The sequence below is a fragment of the Triturus cristatus genome, chromosome 6 (assembly GCF_964204655.1).
Source record: "Triturus cristatus chromosome 6, aTriCri1.1, whole genome shotgun sequence".
NCBI classification, from domain to species: domain Eukaryota; kingdom Metazoa; phylum Chordata; class Amphibia; order Caudata; family Salamandridae; genus Triturus; species Triturus cristatus.
In genome coordinates, this window is record NC_140589.1 from 33,873,201 (window position 1) to 33,896,132 (window position 22,932).

The 22,932-nt window shown below is 49.1% G+C and overlaps 1 protein-coding gene across 1 annotated transcript in view; it reads right to left on the reverse strand.

Moving 5' to 3' along the window:
* LOC146813698 (solute carrier family 22 member 7-like) overlaps positions 1-22,932 on the reverse strand; it is a 354,574-nt gene that overhangs the window by 67,431 nt on the left and 264,211 nt on the right. Inside the window, exons 4-7 of the mRNA XM_085610186.1 lie at positions 22,721-22,889; positions 22,078-22,201; positions 16,955-17,064; positions 16,652-16,866 (exon numbers count right to left, since the gene is read on the reverse strand). Coding sequence (XP_085466312.1) covers positions 16,652-16,866; positions 16,955-17,064; positions 22,078-22,201; positions 22,721-22,889 — 618 coding nt within the window. The remainder of the gene's footprint in view (positions 1-16,651; positions 16,867-16,954; positions 17,065-22,077; positions 22,202-22,720; positions 22,890-22,932) is intronic.

A 22,932-nucleotide genomic window follows, 5' to 3' on the forward strand; every position in this document is an offset into this window, starting at 1 on the left:
GTGCTAGCACCTCCCCAGACAGCCTTTAGTGTATTGGGGCAGGGTGGGCTGAAAGGAATGAGACATGCCTGGGGCACACAAGGTGTTCCTTGCATAGTCCAGTTCAAACCGGCGCTGGGGCACTCCAGCCCCAGCTCTGGCGCGAAACTGGACAAAGGGAAGTGGGTGTAACCACCCCCTCCCAGGTCCCACCCATAAGGCGTGACCTAGCAGGTATCCCAGCCCCCCAGATTAGTATAAGAGTGGGAGTTGGGCCTCAAGACTTTAGGTTATCCTGAACCTGCAAAACTGAACAGAAACTCTGGACCTTCGACATTCGACGAAAGAAGAAGACTGAAGAATCTCCCTTGTAGCCAAGGAGTGGCTACCCTGTGCAAACAGGCACCATCAAGAGACTACCCTTTGCTTTGCGACCGTTCTACGAGGAACCGACTGCAGAGCCCGACCAGAGCCTTGACTTCCAGACTTCTCCGACCCTCATCCACATCTGCAGCAGAGCTGAGATCCGTGGAGGCGACGAGCGACGTGGGACCGGCTACCTGGGAAAAGTGGCTAGTAACTTACAGCGCAGCTTCTGAGGTACCCTCGAAGTTGTGCACCGGGGATTGAGAAGCCCCAACCCCAAGCCCCATCTGCACCAAAGATCAGCCCCCCACACTCCACGAGTCCTGCGTGGGGCCCTTCAGCATTTTCCTGCTTGCCGCGTCTGTCCGGTTGCTTGCCCGCTGGCTAGTGGCCTCTGTGACGACGCACCCTGAAATCTTCTGCGCTGGTTTGGCTCCTCCAGACTGGCTCCCGCTTCTCTGCAAAGAAGAAGCACCCCAGACCTTCCTGGTCTGCACCAGAAGCAAGTCCTTCGTTCTTCGTGGGTTCCGCTTGCCAAGGCTTGGTGAGTCCTAGTCCAAGTTCGACGCCGCCGACAGCAAGAGCCTCCGTGGGACAGCTCGCCTCCTGGTCCTGGTCGCCCTCGACACTTCCTGGTCCTCCTGGCTGCAGCGACAAGCTTCACCTTCACCTGCAATCTTCACGACATCGCCTGGTTCCTTCCTGGTTCCACGTGGTCACTGGCTAGTGACCTTGACTCTGTCCCTTCTGCTTGCAGGTTTCTTCTCTTCTTGATCCCAGCCTTGGGATCCACCGGACACTCTTCACTGACTGCCTGTCAGCATCTTTCTTCAGGCATCCATAGGAGTCGACGACGAAAACGACGCATCTTCACCCCTATGCACCCGCAGCCTGTGGGCTAGGTAACTTGGGTACTCCGGTGCTCATCAGGATAGTGACTATCCTAGTGTCTAGTTTTCAAGTCTCAACTTCCTAGCTACTCCGGAAGTGTCCTAAATCTACCGTTTCCTAAACTGTACTATTGCTATTGACTTTTACGCATTACGCGTGAGTGTTTCCACTCTGCACACGAATCCCGTGGGCCTCCCACTTCCTAACTAACGCTAGTGTAGTGTAGCCCCAGCGATTCCCTAGGCCTAGGCCTATTCTATTTCCGTGACAGTGGTTCTTATACCACTTACTTAGTATATGGTTTGCGTGGCCCCTAGGGCCTAACTGTATTACTTACCTGTGTGACTTACTGTATGCATTAATAAGACTGTGTTGTACTTACCTCTAATCTCATAAAGAGTGCTGAGGGTTTGCTTAGAATAAATACACTTTATTTTATATATATATCTGTTGTGGTGTCCTTTCATTTGGTATTCAAGGGATTATATATGGTATCACAGCTGGCTTCACATGCCATTCAGAGTTTAGCCTAAGACTGCTCTTGTCCATGCTACCACTAGGATAGCTGGTCTATAAGGTTGACTTTACAACCAATCACCATAAGGGTATTTGGACTGATATAGGGTGTACACTATAACTAGTGACATCATACATCAGGCCAACTTCTCACAGGGAAGATCTGGTGCAGTGCTAGCATCCTGAATTTTTCTCTTCTGAGAAATCTGTTGAGTAGGCGGAGATCGAGGATGGGTCTGTAGTCTCCAATCACTCCTCTTTTCTGAACAAGAAAATACCGGGAATACACTCCCTGATTTCTCTGCCTGTTTGGAACGTCCTCTATGGCGTTTTTGGAGAGGAGAGTGGCAACTTCGTCCTTTAAAAGCTTGTTTTGGCTGGGAGGGAGTGGCTGTTTCCGTGGGGGTACCTGCGGAGGGGGAGATTTGAACCTCAGCAAGTAGCCACGCTCTACAATACTCAGCACCCATCTGTCGTTTGTAATTGTATTCCACTCTGCCAGGTGAGCGGTGATACTTCCTCCTACCGGAGTGCCGAACGAGCGCGGAGGAAGTAAGTTTTCACTGCTTGGGAGGTTGCTTGTTAGAGGACTGCTGCTGTTTAGCATTTCCTCTTCCTCTGCCCCGGCCCCTTTGCTGAAACTGGGACCTCTGTTGGTTTTGAGAGGACCATTGGGGCGTTTGAACGCGCTGGTGAAAGGCACGTTTGTCGCCCTGGCGAAAGCGCTTGCGGAACTCTTTGCGTTTTTCCAGTCCCACAGCCTTTACGGTGTCCAATTCCGTTTTCATCTTGCTCATTTGGTCGTCCGCATGAGCTCCAAATAGCGATGATCCATTAAACGGCAGGTTAAGAATTCTTTTCTGCGCATCTGGTTTGAGGCCCGTTAATCTGAGCCAGGCCGAACGGCGGGAGCAGATGCCATGGGAGTAGCCATGCGCGGCTAGGTCTGATGCATCCGCCGCTGCGCTTATTACTTGGTTGGCCACCAGTCCGCCTTCATGGAGGATCTCCGTGAAGTCCTGCCTGTCCTCCCTATTCCAATTTCTCCACGAATCTGGCCAGGGAATCCCATAGGGAACGATCATACCTCCCCAGCAGGGCTGAAGCGCTAGCGACCTTCATGTGCGAGGAAGAGGTGTTGCACATTCTCCTGCCGTAGGAGTCCATCAGCTTGCTGTCCTTCTCAGGGGGGACAGAAGCAGATACTGAGGCTGAGTGAGACTTCATGGCCGCCGCCACTATCACCGAATCCGCTGGCGGGTCCGCCCTCAAGAATAAAGGGTCCTCGGTCGGAGCCTTGTACTTCTTTGCTATTCTCGAGGGGACCGAGCCCGCTGTAGCCGGTGTAAGGAACGTGGCCATCGCTGGTTCTAACAATCCTGGCACCAACGGGAGCAGAGGTCTGGGAGCTGACCGATGGTGTAAAGTATCAAAGATCACAGAAGTGGGTGCCTGAGGGACATGCAGTGCGATGTTCAACTTCTGCGCCCCTCTACCCAGGACGTCCGAGAAAGTTATAATGTCATCCACCAGGGACACTCGTGATGGAGGCGTGGATGAAAAAGTAGGAGAGTAGTCCCGGACTGAGGATCTTGTGGATGAAGTCCCAGTGGACGACCTGGTGCGTCGCCTCTTGTGAGAGCGTTCGCTATGGTGAGCCCTTGATCCTGATCTGCGCTTGGACGGAGATCTTGGACGTTTTGGCGCGGTGTGACGGTCCCTGGAACGAGACCGGCGTGGTGAAATTGGCCTTGGATCCCTCGGAGGCGATTTACTCTTGCGCGGTGGGGAATACATGCGGGAGTAGTCTGATCCCGGACTCCGACATGTGCCAGCGCCCACATCTCGTAACCAGCGCGGTGACAGTCCAAACCGCTCTGGAGCCTCGGGTGATCTTTCCGGAGATATTTGCACGATGTGCAGTCCCGGAGATGATGACTGTTCTCCTGGGGACCTCTCCGCGGGCGGTCCAGTTTTCGCCCTCGACGTCGAATCCCTTGACGTCGACGACGTCTGCGCCACCATCGGCAAGTGTGAGGTATGCCGTTCTGGTCTCGACGGCGGTCTCGACGCCGATCGCGGAGACCTCGACGTCGATCTCCTCTTCTCTGGCACCTGACGTCGGCTAAATGACCTCGACGTCGGCCGTGTCTTCGACGTCGACCTCTCTCGACGTCGACTGGGCGACTTCGACGGCGACCTCTCTCGACGTCGACCAAGCGACTGCGACGTCGACCTCTCTCGACGTCGACTGGGCGACTTCGCCGTCGACCTCTCTCGACGTCGACGTGGTGATCTTGACGCCGATCTCGACGTCGACCTTCTATGTCGCCGAGTGGGGGTAACCATCGACGGCGACCGGCCCACTCGCGGCGGAATGTACGTCACCGCATCTCTCGACGTCGACCCCCTCGAGGGTGGCGGAGAGTGTCTCGACGTCGACGGAAGCCTCGACGTCGATGGAGACAGTCCAGATGTCACTAGACTAGCAGCCTTCGAGCCCGAAGGGCCGCCTCTCGATGCCGACTTACTTTTGCGCGGCGGAGACTCTTGATGGTGGGATGAATCCCTCGACGCCGAAGTTCTCTGCCTTTTCGCCGGCATCCTGGACGTCGACGGCGAACCTCTTGGACTCCTGGTCTTCTTGGAGCCCGGGGAGCTGGTATGTCGCCGTTTCTGTATTGGAAAATTCACTGGAAACCAGCAGAATCAGCCCTTAAAAACCAGAAAACGTCGAAAAAAGCTTGAAAAAGCTGTAGTTCAAAATTTCAGTCAAAAAACTGAAGAGCTCAAGCTCCAGGATCCTCACAGAAGGAGCCGGAAAAAAGAACTGGCCCAACTGCCACCTGTAGTGCATCATGGGAGCAGGGGTTCACAGGCAGGCCTTAAAGGCACGGTCCCCCTACTCTAATGCCTTAAAGGCAGGGTGTCAGTTTTCTTGGTTTCTTGATACTCTACTGCAGCCTACTGGCGAATGCCTACAATTACATGTTGCTTTATAGCAATAAAGCAGTTACGGGGGCACTACTATGCAAAAATATGTAATTTACAGCATTGCCATGTTTTGAACATTATTAGGCTGCATTTATATGTTTTCACATATGTATATATATATGTATATATATGTATTTTCTATATGCTCCGGGATCCCGCACATGGGCGGGGATTATTCATAGATTATGACTTTGATGAGTATCCCCTGGATGAGAACCCATATACCACTAGAGGTGACAGTGCTGAGCTATATACATGCACCCAGATACCACTAGAGGTGACATTGCTGCGCTATATACATGCATCCATATACCCCTAGGGGGGACAGTGCGGCACTATACAACTGCACCCAGATACCAATAGAGGTGTGTGAGAAGTTGGCCTGATGTATGATGTCACTAGTTATAGTGTACACCTTATATCAGTCCAAATACCCTTATGGTGATTGGTTGTAAAGTCAACCTTATAGACCAGCTATCCTAGTGGTAGCATGGACAAGAGCAGTCTTAGGCTAAACTCTGAATGGCATGTGAAGCCAGCTGTGATACCATATATAATCCCTTGAATACCAAATGAAAGGACACCACAACAGATATATATATAAAATAAAGTGTATTTATTCTAGTCAAACCCTCAGCACTCTTTATGAGATTAGAGGTAAGTACAACACAGTCTTATTTATGCATACATTAAGTCACACAGGTAAGTAATACAGTTAGGCCCTAGGGGCCACGCAAACCATATACTAAGTAAGTGGTATAAGAACCACTGTCACGGAAATAGAATAGGCCTAGGCCTAGGGAATCGCTGGGGCTACACTACACTAGCGTTAGTTAGGAAGTGGGAGGCCCACGGGATTCGTGTGCAGAGTGGAAACACTCACGCGTAATGCGTAAAAGTCAATAGCAATAGTACAGTTTAGAAAACGGTAGATTTAGGACACTTCCGGAGTAGCTAGGAAGTTGAGACTTGAAAACTAGACACTAGGATAGTCACTATCCTAATGAGCACCGGAGTACCCAAGTTACCTAGCCCACAGGCTGCGGGTGCATAGGGGTGAAGATGCGTCGTTTTCGTCGTCGACTCCTATGGATGCCTGAAGAAAGATGCTGACAGGCAGTCAGTGAAGAGTGTCCGGTGGATCCCAAGGCTGGGATCAAGAAGAGAGGAAACCTGCAAGCAGAAGGGACAGAGTCAAGGTCACTAGCCAGTGACCACGTGGAACCAGGAAGGAACGAGGCGATGTCGTGAAGATTGCAGGTGAAGGTGAAGCTTGTCGCTGCAGCCAGGAGGACCAGGAAGCGTCGAGGACGACCAGGACCAGAAGGCGAGCTGTCCCACGAAGGCTCTTGCTGTCGGCGGCGTCGAAGTTGGACTAGGACTCACCAAGCCTTGGCAAGCGGAGCCCACGAAGAACGAAGGACTTGCTTCTGGTGCAGACCAGGAAGGTCTGGGGTGCTTCTTCTTTGCAGAGAAGCGGGAGCCAGTCTGGAGGAGCCAAACCAGCGCAGAAGATTTCAGGGTGCGTCGTCACAAAGGCCACTAGCCAGCGGGCAAGCAACCGGACAGACGCGGCAAGCAGGAAAATGCTGAAGGGCCCCACGCAGGACTCGTGGAGTGTGGGGGGCTGATCTTCGGTGCAGATGGGGCTTGGGGTTGGGGCTTCTCAATCCCCGGTGCACAACTTCGAGGGTACCTCAGAAGCTGCGCTGTAAGTTACTAGCCACTTTTCCCAGGTAGCCGGTCCCACGTCGCTCGTCGCCTCCACGGATCTCAGCTCTGCTGCAGATGTGGATGAGGGTCGGAGAAGTCTGGAAGTCAAGGCTCTGGTCAGGCTCTGCAGTCGGTTCCTCGTAGAACGTGGGCAAAGCAAAGGGTAGTCTCTTGATGGTGCCTGTTTGCACAGGGTAGCCACTCCTTGGCTACAAGGGAGATTCTTCAGTCTTCTTCTTTCGTCGAATGTCGAAGGTCCAGAGTTTCTGTTCAGTTTTGCAGGTTCAGGATAATCTAAAGTCTTGAGGCCCAACTCCCACTCTTATACTAATCTGGGGGGCTGGGATACCTGCTAGGTCACGCCTTATGGGTGGGACCTGGGAGGGGGTGGTTACACCCACTTCCCTTTGTCCAGTTTCGCGCCAGAGCTGGGGCTGGAGTGCCCCAGCACCGGTTTGAACTGGACTATGCAAGGAACACCTTGTGTGCCCCAGGCATGTCTCATTCCTTTCAGCCCACCCTGCCCCAATACACTAAAGGCTGTCTGGGGAGGTGCTAGCACCTCCCCAAGCAGGAAACCTATTGTCCAGGCCTCCCTGGCTGGGATCACTCCCAGCTGCAGGAGGTCAGACTTGTGTCGTGGCAGCAGCATCCATTTTGTGATGCTGAGGCTTTGGTCAGAGGCTAACAGTTGAAGTATGATTTTAACATGTCTTTCCCTCTAGAAGGGGGGAATAATATTCTCATGTCCAGAAATGGCATGGGGGTATTATTCCACAGTGTTAGACACCTTACACGACATGTTTCGATAAAGCCAAACCATAGTTACCATAACCGTCTAAGATTATAAGGCACTTTAAGAGTATATGGTAGGCTATATCATAGAACAGCTATAAGGACAAGGTTCCGAAAGCTGCAGACAGGCTCAGCTCATGCTAGAGCACCATCTCACATGTTACCAAGCACTCTGCCTCCAGGATTGTCAAGGGCTGCCATAGGAGTGACTGATAGGTACACATGTGTCTATATGTAAGTTAGGTATAGGAATACTACACCTAAGCAAGGGGTGCTTACACGACCTTGCCCCAGCTGAGTGATCAGCCAGTTGTGTCAAAATGGAAGGCCAGGCCAGGGGTGGCATAATACATGCTGCAGCCCCTGGTAGGCCTAGGGTACACCTATGCCCTGGGTACCTAGGGTACACTGTACAGGGGCCAATAAGGTGATCCTATCCAAATGGGTTATGCACCTAAAGTACATAGTATTAATTTAGAGAGAGAACAGCAGGGCTGTGGGTCTGATTAGCAGGCCCATAGCCACATCTAAGTCGAAAACCAGTAAAGCAAAAGCAAAAAGTGGGGGTGAACATAGAAAGCAGACCCTACTCTCCTACAAGGTGACATTGCTGCGCTATATACATGCACCTAGATACCACTAGAGGTGACAGTGCTGCGCTATATACATGCACCCAGATACCACTAGAGGTGGCAGTGCTGTGCTATATACATGCACCCAGAAACCCCTTGGGGTGACAGTGCTGCGCTATATACATGCACCCAGATACCCCTAGGGATGACAGTGCGGCACTATATACATGCACCCAGATACCAATAGAGGTGACAGTGCTGCGCTATATACATGCACCCAGATACCCCTAGGGGTGACAGTGCAGCACTATATACATGCACCCAGATACCACTAGAGGTGACAGTGCTGCGCTATATACATGCACCCAGATACCCCTAGGGGTGACAGTGGGCACTATACAACTGCACCCAGATACCACTAGAGGTGACAGTGCGGCACTATACAATTGGACCCAGATACCTCTTTGGGTGACAGTGCTGAACTATACAAATGCTGATTGATTGATGGACAGGTGCATGGCTTGCAAATTTCAAAACTCTATTTACAACTGTCTTTAAGTAGAGACTCTTCTACTAACAACCTGGTCTTAAGACACCAAACAGGAAAGATCTCCTGACATTCATCTTTGGCACCTAACATGACTTTCAATCAAAATCAAACCATGGGAGGAAAAGTGGAATCAGTCATCGAGCTGGATGGAAGCAGAGGGGAGACTGTTGAAATCCTCCTCAGATACGGGTTTGATGCACTTGGCCTCTAAATCACAAACAAGACAAAATGGCGCCATTAGAAACAAGCCGGAGAACCCAATATGGTTTAATGATGAGTGCCTAGATGTAAAGCGGCTACTACGAATCACTAAGAACCTGCCGCCAAAGCATATCAGGTGATGATATATAAACTCTTGATGAAAGACAGAAAGAAACAACTACAGCTTTGAGCATGGGATCAGGTGAGAATGGCCCTGAAAGTGAAAAGGTAGGATGGGGCTCTAAGTCCTGCAATAGATTTGGACACAGGAATCAGCCTGGATACCTGGCTGTTGCATCTTTCATCCATCTACTTTAGCGCCAGTGCTAAAGAAACAGGACATCAAGCTGTGCACCCAATAAACTGGATATGAAATGCACAGATGACCAGATACCAGGGGTAAGTCTCAGACAAAAAGCGCTCACAGCCTCAAGACCAGAGGGAATCCCTGCCAACCTCTTCAGATCAAATGTCGACTAATGGACACCAGATTTAAAAGTTGTATTGTTATCAGGGACGTTTCCCATCTCCTAGAGGTCAGCCATAATCATGCATATATTTAACCAAGCATTAGCAAAGCCATTATGTCTTGGCAATCTGAGATCTATTGGCATTCTCAATGTCTTTTAGACATGTTGTACAGCAGCATCATGGCTAAAAGTCATGTAAAAAGCACTCGAGCAAAATAACAAACCACTCATAGCTGACTGAGGCATCTCATATGGAAGGAAGGACAGAGAAGCTGGAGGCAGAGGCCCATTACAGTGGAAAGCTTGATGCTATGGAAAGAAGTGCCTGCCAGTGCAGCTCTTGAGCGCAGATGGTGGTCATAAAAGTCCAAATTGATGCTGGTATTTGTGTGGTGTGCATCTGCAGTGTGATGTATGGCCCAGATGGTACGCAGCAAGAGTGTGCCTCTAATGCCGTTCTACGCCCAGCACACTAAACAGTACATCAAGTAGAGAAATGAAGGCTGATAGCATCAAAGTTTGAACGGTAAGGGGCCAGGGAATTTAGTGCAGTACAGTAATTGACAGAAGATAAAACACTGATCTGCAACGGCGATCATTGTGTACATGTGTACTTATGCTAGTCTGTCGCAAGGCGCTTGGTGCAGGAACCCTACTCATAAAAGACCAAGCAAGAGCATGCAATAGAGAGACTTTTGTCAGTGTCTGGGGAGCTGCCTGACTGTCAAAAAAAGAAGATAATGTGTTACAAAATGGTACAGAAACAGCATGTTAGACGGACCGGGAGGGTCGGACGAGGACAAGGGGAGAGGTCTCCGGGGAGAGCCGTCTCCAGCGATCGTACAGTCGAGTAACTTCCCCCCCACAGATGTACACCACACAAGGATAAGGCTTTAACGTTCTTTATAAGCGATCTCTTAGGTACGATAGAATGGTACAAGGAGGTCTGGACTCAGGGGTCCCCTCGATTCTAGTCTCTTGGTTGGGAAAGGGGGTTGCGGGACAGTCTGGTTACCAATCTGGTAGATGCGATGATATGATGGATAGCTCACAATCCTCGAGCTCGGTGTTCTAGCGGGACGGGCCGCGGCAGCGCCAGCAGGTCCCGGTGAAGGTGGTCGTTACACGGTCCGCGGCAGCGCCAGCAGGTCCCGACGAAGGTGGTAGTTATAACGGTCCGCGGCAGCGCCAGCAGGTCCCAACGAAGGTGGTAGTTACAACGGTCCGCGGCAGCGCCAGCAGGTCCCAACGAAGGTGGTAGTTACAACGGTCCGCGGCAGCGCCAGCAGGTCCCGACGAGGATGGAGGATGCAGAAGGCCGCGGCAGCGCCAGCAGGCAGGATGATAGTTCACAAAGCAGGGCTACGGCAGCGCCGGTAGTCCGTCAAGGATGAGTTCTTCTCGGTGTCTCTCGACTCCAGGATACAACTGCCTTCCTGCTCTGGAGCTGCCCCAGTTATAGGTCTGGCGCCCTTTGATGTCCGGACCCTCGCACTTGGAGGTCGGGAGGTCCGGGATGAGGGAGTCCAGACACCCAGCAGGGGGGTGGAGCCAGCGCCCGGGGGAGCTGGGGGGCGATCGGCACCTGGCGGGGGAGAGCCATCGACACTTCTTTCTCCCATCGACCTGCCAAGTGGTCCGTTCACCTCCTGGGTGGATGGTGGTGCCGGGATGTCGGGGCCTGGCCAGGCCCAGGGTTAGGGTCGAGCTGAGGCCACGCGGCCTCGTGGTGCAGTGTCCAAGATGGCGGCCGGGCCGGGCGAGGGAGCCGGTAGTGGTTCGGCCCCATGATACAGAGATGTCCGGGGCAGGAGTCCCGTCTGGAGACGGGGTGCGGGTTGTTTCTGTGGGTAACACCTGGAGGGCCGGGGCTCGGGCCCTGTCATGCGGGGAGGGAGCAAGCCCTTCGTGTGGCCTGTCCAACACAGCACAAGGGCAGGTGAGCATGCGAATCAATAAAGACAATCTGTGCAGGAAAATAAGCAACCGTGTTGGGGGTGGGTGGGAGGAAACTGGACTAGTAAAAAGACAAGCAGTCATGTGTTCAAAGACAAAGAAAAAAGTAGCTTCTAAAATGGGGGTAGTGGATGGACATGAGCACTTGGTCCATGCTCTGGGGAAGGGCCAAGCACAGGAAGAAGTATGACACATTCATGCTATGGACGAACGGTAACGAAGCATTAGACGATGGAGCTAACAAATGGAAGCTCAAAGGAGGGGCGGAAGCCCACTGAATTGTTAACAACATGTCTCATCCAGACAGCGCATATGCTGGATAGCAGAGACCTAAAAAGGGACTCAAATCAACTCAATGAACTAGCAACCAATTTTTCTATGGTGCCACTAAAACCTATGGAAAATTGAATCTTGATTTGCGTGCGAGCCTTGGCCGACAACAACTTGATAATTTCTAAGATACAAGCTGGCTTTAGAGAGTGAACTGGAACCATAGGCCAGGCAATGAGACTTTCGGAGAAAAAGTTCCTGTCCTCCTATGTGCCAAGCAGGCTGTTCTGACGGCTCAAACAGAACTCGCCACACGTCGCCTAACACGTGGCTTGGAACGCTACTGTGAAGTCAAAAAAGTAACCAGCACCGTGGCGAAAACTAGGTTCATGGTTCTGAATTCAAAAACCTCACTAACAAGAATGTTTTATGTTGGGGAGGGAAATCTGGAGCGTGTCAGCAAAGTTCATTTCCTTAGGTATCCACTTTGATGATAACCTATCCTGCAGCAAGCAGATCGAGAAGAAACTCACGGTAATATACCAACATACTGGAGCTGTCCTGCGTTGCAGGAATACAATGGGTGGAATATCAGTTAAATCAATACTTACAATCTATGGTATGAAAGCAGTGGCTGAAGTGTGTATGAAACTGAACTCTGGGGACACAGTGGAGTTCGAAAGCTGCAAAAATCAGAGAAACCGATGTTTGCAACAGATGCTGTGCTGAGGTCCGGGGACTCCGATGAGTGCATTCAGACTAGCAGTTGGGATAATGACCATCAAAGCTGCAGAGCATATCAAGCTTGTTCATAACTGGGCAAGAGTACACACTAATCCAGCTCCCAAAAGGTACCTAAAGGCACGCACGGAAATTTAGAACTGCCAAGTTTTGTGAAAATCAACTAGCTGGACCATGTTAAAGTTCTAGAAGGTCTCAGCCTGCAAGATTTTGGAAGAATCCTGGCTCAATGTCCAAATCCAGCCTTGCATCCATTAAACAAATCTATCATGAAGTAACTCGTAAGAACCAGCTCATATCCATCAGCAAAGGGAAGTTGTCACTGATCTATCTGCATCAAACAAATTAGAGCACATTTGAAAGCTATGAAGACCATTTTACACCTGATCTGAAGAGAAGGATATGTCCTGCTAAGCTTTGTATCACTAAAGATGCTGTTTTTTATGCATGTATATTGAGGCTAGAACAATCGACTTTTTTATTTTTTTTTTATTTTAAAATGTATTCATCATACATAAATGATCAGACCGAGGATTCAAAGTTGGTAGAGCTATATTTAATCTTCTAGTCTGAGCTCCAAATTAGATCTAGAATTCGTCTTGCCGTGCGGGAGGGATCAGACGAACCTTGCATAAGGTGAAAATAATTTGTTGTATAAAAGTACAGCAGCAACCAAGGTGTTATGGATCAATAGACCAACTAACCAGACAAAAAAAGTCTGAGGATAGGTTTGACAGGTAGAACAGGACAATTTCTACTCTAAAGTTACTGTTAAGCATAAGAATTCTAATCACGACTAATGCACACAAACATTTTAGTTTCATGTTAGGTGTCTCTGCAAAGGTTGACCAGTTCGAGCACAGTCCATTATCTTGAGAGAAGACCGATCATTGAAAGGTTTTGATCTATTTGATGACAAAGACCACATCTTTATTGCAGTTTTTTGTTTTTTTGCTTTGCATTGGCTAGTGTCTGTACAATTTTTTATCTCGTTTTGATTCATTAAATGTTACAAATGATTCCTAGAATTTCCACAAGGGTTGGATAGTAAATACATTGAACCAATCTAACAGAGACTTGCAGCCGCATATTCCTTACCTTTGAATATTCCATAGGTGTCAGACTGGTTACGGAAGATTTTCGAGCTGTAACCCTGTGTGAGGGTAGGTGGCGCTGTTTGCTTCACGCTGGTGGCGAAGAGAAGGACGAGTGCGGTACCTAATATAGGCGCTACCTCAGTGCGCTGAATTCAGTTCTTTCCTTTCTGCGCCAAATAGCTCTGATTTGGATTGATCTACCTCTCGGTCATTTTTTGACTGGCCTTTTTCAACTTTTTGTCAACCTTTTTTCAGAGATTTTATCTCCTGGTGTGAAGAAGTCACTCAAGAAACCAGCTGGTTTCAAACCATGTGGAGCCTATCACAGGCAAATGTCGATGACAGACCCCCCACTTGGTGTGTTTGTGGTGCCTGGAGCCAGGACACGACTCCAAGGCATATGAGGACTGCTACGCATAACACCCGAAGGTGATGTAGGAGCGATCCCTCAAGCTCCTCGCTGCCCAATGTCAGTCAACTCTGCAACGCTTGTGGCCCCATCCACCTGGGAGGTCCCGGGACCATTCGCGGAGCCTGTCCCGATGTTCCTTGTCGCACTAGAAGTCATTAGGGAAGTCCGGTAAGTCCCACAAGCACAAGAAGTCAAAGAAGTCCCAGCTTTCTTTAACTTCCTGGTGTCCGTTGATGTAATCTGATGAGATGAAAGATTGTCGTCACTCCAGGCCCCCCAAGTCAGCGGGGTCGTAATCTAGGTCCCCTCCGCACTTCCCCAAATTCCTAGAGCAACCCCACTGAGTTAAAGGAATTTTATGAGGTCATGCAACTCATTTTAGGGTGACCTGGCTCCTCTGGAGCACCATGGGCAGTAGAGGGGCCCCCACTGGAGCCACACCGGCAGGTCTTGCCTCAGTGCCAGTCGTGCCCCATTGATCCCTCGCTGGATCTGAAGCGGAGCTGCTGAGAAGACAGACAACCTCCTCAGTGCCCACTTCATGCCGATGCTGATAAAACCCCTAGGTGGTGCCGTACCCATCAACATACCAGGTATGGAGCCGGATGGGCGGCGTACGACGCAGCATCCAGCGCCGACTGAAGACATCCTCACCAGAGTGGAGCCAGTGTCTTATTTTATAGATAGCCCTGGAGAGGGAGACCTTTGGGAGGGGTCTAGGGACACTTGCGGAGACTACCTAGTTGAAAATACCAATTATGAGGCACTAGGTTAGGCCAGTGGGTCAGACGCCTCACCTGACACTGGCCTGGTTTTCCCTCCTACTGTGGCTATGGAGGAAGGAGCCTCTTTCGCTATGGTGGTGCGCAGGGCGTCCGAAGTCATGGACCTTAACCGTCCCTCAGTGGAAGTCAAAATGGACGTTTTGTCAGAGGTGCTTCAACCAGTAGTTTTTTCCCCCTCAGAACCCTTACTCCCATTTAATGAAGCCCTTATGGACGCCCTGCATGGGGACTGGTCCAAGTCCTACACCGATGTTACTGTGAATCGGACGATTGCTCACCGCCATTGCCCCACCCCCTGGAATCCATGTTTTCTTTCCCAGCACCCCACCCCGGAGAGCTTGCTGATCCAAGCCTCCTCATTCCACATTCACCCTGGCGCTTTCCCTACCACTCCTACGGCTAGGGAGTCTGAGCGGCTGGACACTTTTGGTAAGAGAATGCTCTCTTCCACCAGCCTGGGAGTGTGGTCGGTGAACACTGCATGACTATTGGCCCGTTCTTCCCATACACTATGGGATTCAGTTGTGCAAGTCCAGGAGAAGGCTCGGTCATACTCTCTCAGGCAGCTGCCAAAGGGAGGGATGCCTCAAACTTCTCCATCGGATGTGGCCTTGACACTACCGACTCTCTAGGCAGAGCGATGTCATTATCTGTGGCCTTGCAGTGCTACGCTTGGCTGTGAACATCTTGTTTTTCAGGGGATGTCCAGGCTTCCCTCATGGATATGCCCTTTAATGGCTCTCACCTAGTTGGCAACAATACGGATTTAGCACTGGAGTGTTTCAAGGACAGCAGGGCTACGGCCAGGTCCTTGGACTTGTCTATGGCCCCTCATCAACCCCAATCCACCTTTCCCCACTTTCATGGCTACAGAAGTTATCTCCAGCCACACCCATACCTTCCTAGCCACCATGGCCAGGAGCCTTCCCAGTCTTTTCGTGGCCAAGGGCTTAGGTCCCACAGATCACGTAGAACATGCGGCCAGTGGCCAGGTCAGTCCACCACCCCTCTGTCAGCCTCTGCCTCCAAGTCTCTTTATTCGACCCTCAGACCATCACAGGCACCCAGTGGGAGGCAGGGTACGCCATCACCTCCCCCACTGGCAGTTAGTAACATCAGACCGTTGGGTACAACATACAGTCCAAAGGGACTACTCCTGCCTCTTTGTGACATCTGCTCCACCCATCCCACCCACTAACTATGGAGGACCATCTCTCCTTGCTTCGTCAAGAATTGCATGCTCTCTTGGCCAAGGGAACCATAGAGAGGGTGCCTGCATCAGAAGTAGATCTTGGTTGCTATCCCTGATAAGCATTACCAAAGTCAAGTAATTTGTTCTTTTTGGCATCTGCACTTATAACTTATAAATGTTGGTGTCTAAGGTGTCTTGCATTATGACCTGTAGGTCTCTGGCTGGTAAAAATGTCTTGCTCAAATCTACATTCTTCAAGCAGAAGAAAGTAAGACATGGTACACCTGTGGTGCCTACGTTTATCATTGTTAGAGTATATGTCTGTTATGCTGCTGCTGCTCAGCCTGAGTGTCTGTGTGAGAGAATGTGGGTGAATGGAATGGTTGTGTGTGTGTGTGTGTGTGTGAGTGTCAGTTGGAGATGGGCTGAGCAGCAGTGAGGCTGCTCCTGGTGGGGCTCTCATCCTTGTCATATCTTGCTTATAATAAACCTACATGGAAAACTACCTAGACTGCTTATCATCTTTACAACAATGTCACTCGCCTACTATTCTCTTGGGCTAAGAAACCTAACCATGGGTTGCCTTTTTTCCTAACATGGTTATCTCTAGAGGGAAGGGGGATGCCATGCATGGTGCTACAGATTCAGATGATTGCTGGAGATGGAAAGAAAGTAGATTACATTTCTTTATTTCTTTGTTTTATTGTCCTTTTGCAATATGTGATTGTTTTAACTCACTGTCTTAGAAATAAACCGCAATCAGATAAGTGATAAACTGTAAAGGATTGATGATACAGAAGAAGATAACTCTGTGGAACTTCAAAATAGACATCTAAGATAGATGAGTTGTTTTGGAATCAGAAAAAAATTAATTTGGCATTTATGGCAAATTTGTTCCATAGATTGAAGGATGACATCCGAATATTCGAGATTATTTTGGAAAATTACTAGGACTAGTCTTATCTAGGAGTTTGTTGTCCCACCACTAGTCTTCTAAATTCTATTTATATTCATGTGGAGGACTCTTGGCATTTGCATGGAACTCCTGATTCCGTTTTAGTTATGTATTTGACACTGTATGACAAATGTCTATAAAAATAATTGGGAAAAAAAGATTCTTTATCAAAAGTGTGCTCTTGAAAGAAACTTACAAGGTGGGATGATGGTAGTTATGCCTATGAAGAAGCCAGAGATCAGCAGAGTCCAGGCCTGAGCGTGACGTCTCCCACCCTTGGTCAGGAAGATGTATATGCCCAGTCCAAATGGTATTTCGATGGCTCCATAGATGAACTGGGTTGTATATAGGTCCAGCCCAAAGCCTGCAATGTTAAGGCTGATTCCATAGTAGGAGAATGCCACGCCAAACCTGCAAGAGAGGTGACAAGCAATCATCTGGAATAAGCTGCTGTTTCAATAAGCAAAGGAAGATCACATGTTTTAAGACATGTCCTTACCACACAACCCCTGTACAGATGGAGATCTTCCTCAGTACTGGAGTCCTAACCAAGTCTATGAATGAGTAATTTATTCCTGTATTCTCATCTTCTGCGATCTTGCAGAGAACCTAAGAGCAAAGATGTATAACAAAAAAACAGACCTTCGGTTGGTTATTTTTTTTTATAAACAAACTTTTAGGGGATTTAGCCATCCAAGATGGCAACAAGAGACTTACGGCACGTACAGCATATAATATGCAAGAGCGGCAGGATTACACCAGTCAATGCAAAGTAGAAACACTCCAGCAATATAGTGTGATACATAGGGAGAACATCCACAAAACGAATCCATGACAAACTACCAACCATTTCCCCCACACACACCCCTGCTTCTGGGGGCACCCACGAGCCTCAAAGATCACCCGCTCCTGCTGCGCACACCAATCTAAACCCCTCCGCCATCCCACCAATGTAGGGGAATTAGGAGACGTCAAGTGTCTAGTGATGTCCCGTTTTGCTACCAGGAGAGCTGTGCCAAGGAAGGCTCTCTTGGCCCTTGTGCCCCCAGATCCCTCAAATACCCCCTGGAGAACCAGTAAGGGGAAGAGGGGGACTTCCCACCCAAGCACATCCAACAGGTCACAGGTCATCCTTGTCCTGTACTGGTGTATCACCGTACAGGTCCACACCATGTGATAAAAATCTGCTTCGTCAATGCCACAGCGGGGACAGGCTGAGATGGGACGCAGGCCCGCCTGATATTGGCTGGCTGGGGAGAGACACTCTGAGTGAAGGTAGTAGATCTGGATAAGCCATAAGCGGAAAGAGGTGGTCATTTCACGAGGAGGAGCCATCAGGGCGCCCCGCCAGTCCTCATCCTCCACAGACCCCATCCAGCTCTCCCAGCGGATGTGAAGTTGGTCAAACGAGCCTGCGAAGTTAAAAATGAGTGTACAGTAGATCTGTGAGATCCCTCCACAGCCCATATTTCCCATAAGTAACTTAGCTTCCAAGGGATTGAACTCTGGGGGAACGTCTGTTGGCATGGTATGAGAGTGTGGGGCATGTCAGAGTTCGAGATATTTATAAAATTGAGTATGGGTAAGGTTGTATGTCTGATGAAAATCTTGGAAGGAGCGAATGTGGGTCCCCGACCATATATCTCCTAAACGTGTGATGCATATGAGGTCCCAGGAGTGAAAACCCAAGCGCTGCCACCACCCACAGCCAGGTGCCATGCAAGAGCAGGGTTTACCTTGTAAGCCTATGTTCCCATTGCACATGCCGCAGGGCAGCTCTCCATGCCAGGAACACCAGTCGGGTGCTAGAGGGAGAGAAAGGGGGACCGGGGATCCATAGAACATGGCCTGCAGACGCGGGAAGCCCATTAATGAGATCTGTTAGTTCTTAGTTGAATTTAGATTTGGCTGCAGAGTTGCATCTGCAGCTCTGTGTTCACTGATTTCAGCCTGATGAAAAGTTTAATCTGCTTCTTTCTTTGCAGGGTTTACATGTCACAGGTATCCCATAATCCGCTAACAGGCAAACTATTTTAATAAACTTTTTGAGAAGCCACAGCGCACATACCCAGACTCACTACAACAGGTTACCTACAAGGGTTTTGTCCTTTACTCAGGATTCTATCAGGGTTTTCCTATCACTGCTGTTTCAGCTATCTTCTCCACTGGCATTTTTAACTATGTATACTAGAACATAGCTATTGGGAGACTTGCAGTTTCCAGACAGTGTGATCAGCTACTGATACCACCTGAACCTGGTCAATTGTGAGTGCTAACACCAGTGTTTATTTGCACTTAAAGTCAAAAGCTGGCCAGAGGTAGACAATTCACCTATTCGCAACTTGAACAACAGCAACATGTTATTTGTTTCAAACCTTTGCGCATTAGAGCTGAGTGACATTTGCAGAGGTATGACCTTCTTTGTTTCCTTCCCGAAGGACCAGGGACAAACCTCATGCTGTGGAGAACCCTCCTCATCCTCTCTGGGCAGAGAAGAGTAACTTCACTGCTCAGCTTTGAGAAGAACTGGCTACCCAGGAAGATCTGTACAATATCTGCATGGAGGGCACCTTAATGGACCAAACGCTCCAGAAGCTGGCAAGAACCCAGAGACAAACCCAGACTATGGACGGAGGCTTCGATGATGTCATCTGAGGTGCTCCTGCCCTGTTTCCCAGCGTATGCCCTACCCTTAGGCTCTCTGTGTCTACTTGTTTTCAGTCCAGTGTTGCTCAGAACTCTTTCCTTCAGTTCCACTGGGATTGTGTTGTGTTGCCTGTTGCTGGCCATCCTGATTCTAGCTACTTTCCTAACTTTGATTATTCCAGAGATATCCAAGTTTAAAGACGCACTAAGACCCTAACACAAACTTGAATGCTGCGATTGGTCAAGCCCTAGGATTCAGTGAGTGCCCCTGGCCCTAAAGCTGCCTAAATATATACCTTCTCTCTCCTTGAGTCCACTTCCTCTTTCATTAAGGTTTCCCCTGTGCCCAGAACTGTGCACAGTGGGTGTTGGCCAACGGGTCGGGCTGTTTGGCAGTTGTTCTGCCCGGCCCTCATCAGAATACTCGGCAGACCTGTGGACTGATTAAAAAAAAGTGACATTTTTGGCCCCAGGGGGTCAGCGGGGTCCCTCTGCCCTCCATATATTTTTAGGACAGAGGACTGAGTTCCCAAGTCATAAAATGCCTGCTACCTTAACTTTGTTGTTGACATGTTCTCTGACATCATTGATAACATCCCTGATGACATTTGAAATTATGTCATTGCTGGCATCACTGTGCTTGGCAAGTGTGCAAGGCATAGTTGCCCCCGTGCCTAACCAAAAAATGAATGTGTCCTCATGTAATGCAACTGGTGCTATGTAAAGCGCTCTGATACCTGATTCGGGTCAAGTTCGTGCTATATAAAACTCTGTAACATATATAAATAAATAAATAACATAGTTACTTCAGTTAACTATAACGGGTCAATTTCAGTGATTTTCTTTTGTTTAAAATTGTATTTTTTACTGATATTTTCATCCAACTATAACGTTACTTTAACTTTTTGGGTTTTTTTTACAGGGAATTTCTAAGGTTACATATTACATCACTCATGACATGTTCAATGACGGCATTGATCACATCCCTAATTGCATCTGAAATTACATCATTGATAACAACACTGTACAGGCCGAGGGTGGTTTGCGAGAGAATTGCATGATGCGCTTGTGGTCAGTGGGAAAAGCAGTTCTGAGGGGTGGGGCGCTGGAATCCTTGTGCCCTCAGGGAATAACACAACTTTGCTGCACGATTGGTGCAATTAGCGGCTACTCATGCAGCTTGGGAGGGTCTACAATGCAATATGTTAATGTGCTCAGGGGCAAAGCAGGTCAGTGGAGAAAGCACCTATGGCAGACATGGAGCTAAGCGTGGTACCCGGCCTGGAGGTTTCTGGAGCTCTCCATCTCTGCTCCAGTGGCGCTTCCTGCAGTTTCATTGTCTCCATGAAGTAAAAAAATGGTGGATGGTCATGAGATGCCCTTCGCGGTATTGACTGGGCTGCCGGTGAAGTACTTTAGTCTCAATGGCTCTTCTGTTGCACAGACGGAAGTCACACAGCAGTAGTGCGCACAGCTGAGGCAGACTGCTCTTCTGGCAAGAGCAGGCAGGTGTTCAGCCCATGGGCAGTAGGCCTCCATCTTTTCTGATGTCTACAGGAGGATGTTCTTCTTCAGCTTCGGGGTATGCTCTCTACTCCTTCTGGGGTACATCTGTTTTCCTGTCCCTTGCAGCAGTCTCCTCTGTTCTGGTTTCCACAGCACCTTGTAGAAGGTATGTGAACACTGATCTGACACAACCGGCCAGCTCAGATTTAGAAACCTTGACAGCTACTCCAAAGACAACTGGACACTCAAATCCATGGTTCACCCTTGAAGGGAATCAATCACCAGAACACGCATCTTTCATGTCGGATGTGACAGTGTACCTTTGATAGATGGTTGCCATGGAACGGTCCCATAGCAACCATCTATCACAGGCACACTGTCACTTCCGCAGGCGGTTTGCCTCAATAAGCTGTGTTCACTTGAGGAATTTGCTGTGATTGGCAAGTCATAAGTTTGAACCCTGGCAAGTGGGCTCACCCATCGGAAGGCTGGAAAATTGAGGATGGCAGGGCTCCCATAACATTTCTGCTCACTGAAGAGGATGTGACTGCAAAACCAGACATATAGGCTTGGACTTCTGTGGCTATATGTATCAGGGCACTGGGGGAAGGTGGTAGCATCACAGTTGGGAGATAGTAAACATCTGAGTATCATTAACCTATGGAGGACCCTACTAACTAGGGTACCTTCTGCACATGTATCCAAACACTGTCTCATGCTCCTTGTACATTCAGACAGCATTATCTACACTTCAGTGCAGTTGTATAGTGGCCTATACCACATAAATACAGTTTGGCTGCCACCAACAGTTAGGTATTTCATGGACTGGCCTTGTGGACAGTAGTCATCCATGATAAAAGGATTGCAAATATGAGAAGGCCTGCACTTCCCAAAGAAATGTAGAGTCACAAACCAAAGCCATGTAGAGTGAAACTGCAATTATCTTTCTATGGAAAACATAGAGAATTCATGTAAAATGTTGGTGTTTTAAGCATATCATGGGTGTGAAGTCCTCAGTGTGAAAACTGTATGTGAGCTATGCCCTCACTTACAGAGGTTGTCTGACATGCCAGCTCAATGCATTGCCCATACAGGCATTAAGATCACATCTTGAATATTGCTAATGCAGTACACGCGCATGCGCTACACACCCAGCTTTTAGACCCCTAAGTAAAAAGTATACCTGTTAGAAGAAGTGGAAATACACAAATGATGCAAACCCAATCAAAGAAGATTGAGATCCTGTCAACATTTTCCTCAGGCCTATATGTGATGTGAGTCCCCTGCGTAAAAAAGACAAACTGGGATGACCAGAGTGATGACATGAGAAGCAGAATAGTTCCTGATGATTGAGGATATTCACCCCTGGAAGCAGTTTGCCTTCGGTCACATTAAGAACCAAGATCATTTTGCCCCTTATGTTGGCAGCCTCCACTGTCTCCCTGGTGAGAAGCGAACACATCCTCTCACCTCAGTGTTTATACTGGAGGACACCTGCGCCTGACCATTTGTTGAAGCGCATCGATCCAGGGCGGCCTGAGCTTCCTTCACCTTGCCTTTGGCTAGCAGCCACCTCGCAGACTCTGGAAGCCACCTGTGTGGGAAGAGTGGAGACCGAGGCACAAGAATAAGTACATCTGAGGGAACAGAAGATGAATGAAAGATTTGGAAAATGACAAGTACTGTCACAGAGATGGGTTTTAAGAGAACATCATCTCACATAGAAAGGGGATTATGTTCATGATGAAGACATCACACAGCAAATGGTAAGAGAGCCAATCATACTGAGGCAACCACAGGGGGCTTGAGGTATACGGAACAGCAGACACTTTGAACCAATTGTTAAATTGAAGGGGCCAATTTCCAACTGTGAGACAGTACTACATACCACACCAGGAGTGCGCCCCTGAAGATGATGGGCAAGATAGTAGCACAGACTGTCCTAAGTGACATATCCAGAGCACGACAAAGATGCATTAGCAGCGTCAGCTTGGGACCCCAATGGTAAAAGGTTACAGATAAGTGATAGTCGATGCAAACTTCAAATTAGTTGGACTCAAGGAGTTGTGCCTGGGACCTGTGTCTCACAAGAGCCTTGGCAGTGTTCACTCACCATATGCTGATAATGCCCAAAATATACGGGGAGATGACAGCAATGAGAAGCCAGCGCCAGTCCCGGATCAGGTACGCCATCAGTGACAGAATCATGTTACCAATGCTCCAACATAGATTGATCAGACACCCGACCAAAGTGCGGTGCTTCACGTCCACCCACTCGACAGCTGTAGGACAAAATACACTGATCAGACATTGATTCTTAGAGGT